Consider the following 3,464-nt stretch of genomic DNA (forward strand, 5'->3'; position numbering starts at 1 on the left):
GGAAAGATGAGGGGCGCCGGAAGGGGGGGGGGGGGGGGGGGCTGGGGGACACGGAAACCCGTGATCGTTATTCGGCCCAGTGCTTCATTTTGTTGGGCTTGGGCCAGGAATGTTGCTTTCGGTGCATCCCGAGTAAACCAGCTTGATCTGATGTTGCCTTGAGCAGCAGCGGTGCACGTACTGATGTGCATCTTCTCCTTCATGGAGTCCAGGTCCTCTTTGAGGGCGATCTGCATCCAGATGAGTCCGGCGCAGGCCATGACACACGCCGCCAGAAGCACGAACACACACAGCGGGTAACAGAGTGAGCAGCACCGCAGCGAGCTCCTGCAGAACACACACAAACACCATCAGATCTCTGAAGCTCGACCGTCTCAGCGCTGAAGACCATCATCCTGCTCGCTCGCTCTCTCTCTCGCTCTGCTGCACATGGCTGTCATCGCACTGCAAGGATCTGATCTTCTATGCAGATGTTTGGAGTTTATTACTAGCGAGGCATTTCAACTCAAATCATTATTTTGTGTCCGGTTATCTGTGTATGTGTCCTGATCACCCGGTCCTGCTTTAGCTCTCGATAGCATGCAGCCAGCCGGACAGCATGACCTGTTTCAGCGCTCAGAGACGCTTCTGTGCCAGCTTCCCTCTACTGTGTGTTACAGACCTTTCTTTCTCTTCTTAAACGTAAAGCAACAAATCTAGCAGAAGAAACCGTGATCTTCGTCTTCTCGATCGCACAGACAGCTCATTCCTCACACTTTAATAGCATTTATAGCTGCAATAATAATAAAACAGGCCATGTGAGGAACGATTAACTCCGAGTGTAGATCAGTATGAAGCTAAATTAAACGCACTAGTGCATCTACACCTGAAGTTACCAACCTGTGAAGGAGTCCTTCCCTGATGTGTCTATTCCTGAAGACACGATAATAACCGAACCGATCTGAGGAGCTTCATCTTGGCTCGTCTGGATGGAAGCAATTTCTGACCATTTTAAATACATCAATTCAATTATAAAAATTAAAACCAGATTGATTAACAATGTCAAAAACTATTTTTCATAATTGAATTGATTTATTTAAAACTGGCAGAAAATACTTTCCGTACTTCTGATAGTTTGTATCTCCCAGTTTGTGTTCAGTAAAACTTTAGATGAGGGAACACTATTCACCAAGAGTTTTCCTCCACTAACTGCTGATTACTGCTCGCTGACCGTCAGTACACTTGTAGGGTCAGGTTAGGTATGGGTCGTGTTCAGCAATCTAAAATAAGATCATGCAGAATAAGACGATAACGTGTGCATACGTACTAACAAACAGCCTATACGCTAGTAATATGCATACTGATCAGCAAATAGCTCAGAGAGTGGTGTTCCCTCATCTAAAGCGTAACTGTGTGGTTTATGATGTTGCTCGTGAGAAAATCCTCAAGATCTTCTGCACATTAGCGCTCTTCAGACTGTACTGAGAGCCAGCTTTCACGACGATCACAAACACTGCTAACGTTCAGTGCTGACCCAGAAGCAGCAGGGAATGAATCGAGTCGGTTCAGATATCACGGAGGAATAGACGGAGCTTGTGTTTCTCTGCGAGGCAAACTCACTGGGAATGTGATCTCTACAGAACAGATCAGAAATGAAATTCATAAAACCACAGGTTTCACCTCCACATCATCTGGACACTTGTGCACATCATAAAAGCAGTTTCTCTTTCTTTTGAACAAGTTGCGATTGCTTTGCTACAGTCATGATTGCTACATGATCCGCTGCTAATGTCATGCTGCTCAATGTATTAATGATAAAGTTCTCTGTTCTCTTAGCTCTCAAAACACCCAGTCTTTAGTTCATCGTATCAGCAATTAAACACAAAATGCGCTGTGATGTGTGCTTTCTGTTATTTTGTCACTGCTACACTGACACGGCACTGCTACACTGACGGGGCACTGCTACACTGACGGTACACTGACGGGGCACTGCTACACTGACACAGCACTGCTACACTGACAGCACGAGGAGCCTCTCTGGTCTCGTTAGTAAACAATGATACGAGGACCGTGCATGCGGATGGCACTGATGTGTTCATTGATATAAACGCTTCATTTTGAGAGATGCATGTTTATATTTAGTATGGATAGTTTTGGGAGATGCACACACTTCACTGCAGATATTACGGCTGATTGGAGAAAAGCACCAAAGCGACTGAGCAAGACTGTATGATATACATATATATCCGAGCACACACTCACGTCCCGAGCAGACCGCGGCTGAAGCCCCGCTCCTCTGCGCCGGACTCAGCCTCGCTCTCGCTCTCGGTGCCGGTGCCGGTGCCGGTGCCGGTCCGCAGCAGCCGCTGTCCGCTGCTCTGCTTGCTCTTCCTGCGGCTGTCGCTGAGGCCGAGGAGCGCGTTCAGCTGCTTCCGCTTCTTCATCTTCTTCTGCGGACTCATCGCGGCGGACCCGCTTCAGCTGCAGCGTCCGGGGCTCATCTGAGGGCGGGTTCTCTGCGGCTCTGGAGCACGTCTTCAGGAGAAGCCGCCGTGTTTAATCCAGCTTTAGCTTTAGCATTAGCTTCAGCTGCGGTCCATCATATTAAACCCCGTTCGCTAGTTTCACTGAACTCTTCCTGTCGCGTCTGAAGCTGATGTCATGACACAAATATAAAGCGAAAACATATTTAACGTTACATTACACATATATTATCGCTGAAGAATCAAATCTGTCTGGTTCAGCACGAACATTTGATCCTCCTTCCGGTCCTGACAGGAAGCGCTCCTGATTGGAGGAACACAGTGTGACGCGTCGTTGCGCGGGTGACGTCATCAGGCAGTGACGCGCTCGTGCTCCAGGCGGCGCTCACTAAACATGTGTCACGTGCTGTTCCCATCATTACATTCACGAGTGAATATTGCTGTATTATAGGGATGGGCGATACCACTTATTTTGTTTTCGATACGATACCGATATTTTTCAAGGCAGTATCGTCGATATCGATACCGATACGATACTTCTGAACTAAACTTTTAAATGATGAAATGTATTAAATTATTAAATTACTAAGAGTAAAATGGGTAATGATAACCACTTTGTTTAAAACACATTTTAACATTCAATATGCCTTAATTGTAATTTATTAGGTTATATTTTTGTTTGCACATGGTTCAAATCTACAAATACTACAGTTGAACTACGGTCACTTTAGTAAAACCATGGTTCATTATCATTAGGGACTGCCAGTGACCGGCTGTTGCATCCATAAAATGCAACCTTTTTGTTCTGACAGTGTATGATTTCTATTAACATTACTGAATAGAACATGACCTATATTATCTTTCAACGTTCAATTTAAATAAATGTACAAACTATGTAGGCTACGATTTCAATTTGTTTATTGTGAAATAACTCAAACATATGTTTTCTTCTGTCCTCTGATGAGCATTGTTCAGGGCTGGTGTGCCCAAAAGCTTTAATGC

The 3,464-nt window shown here is 45.5% G+C and overlaps 1 protein-coding gene across 4 annotated transcripts in view; it reads right to left on the reverse strand.

Moving 5' to 3' along the window:
- LOC107568338 (EF-hand calcium-binding domain-containing protein 14-like) overlaps positions 1–2,823 on the reverse strand; it is a 10,966-nt gene extending 8,143 nt beyond the window's left edge. For 2 of the 4 annotated variants that reach the window (XM_016254297.1, XM_016254293.1), the window contains exons 1-2: positions 2,242–2,794; positions 182–327 (exon numbers count right to left, since the gene is read on the reverse strand). In XM_016254297.1, the coding sequence (XP_016109783.1) occupies positions 182–327; positions 2,242–2,441 (346 nt within the window). In that variant the 5' untranslated portion in view covers positions 2,442–2,794. Of the gene's footprint in view, positions 1–181; positions 328–2,241 lie in introns of all 4 variants that reach the window. The other 2 variants (XM_016254296.1, XM_016254294.1) reach the window with 2 other exon arrangements.
- Positions 2,824–3,464: the final 641 nt, after the last annotated feature.

The sequence above is a fragment of the Sinocyclocheilus grahami genome, unplaced genomic scaffold (assembly GCF_001515645.1).
Source record: "Sinocyclocheilus grahami isolate Dianchi unplaced genomic scaffold, SAMN03320097.WGS_v1.1 scaffold1235.1, whole genome shotgun sequence".
NCBI lineage: Eukaryota > Metazoa > Chordata > Actinopteri > Cypriniformes > Cyprinidae > Sinocyclocheilus > Sinocyclocheilus grahami.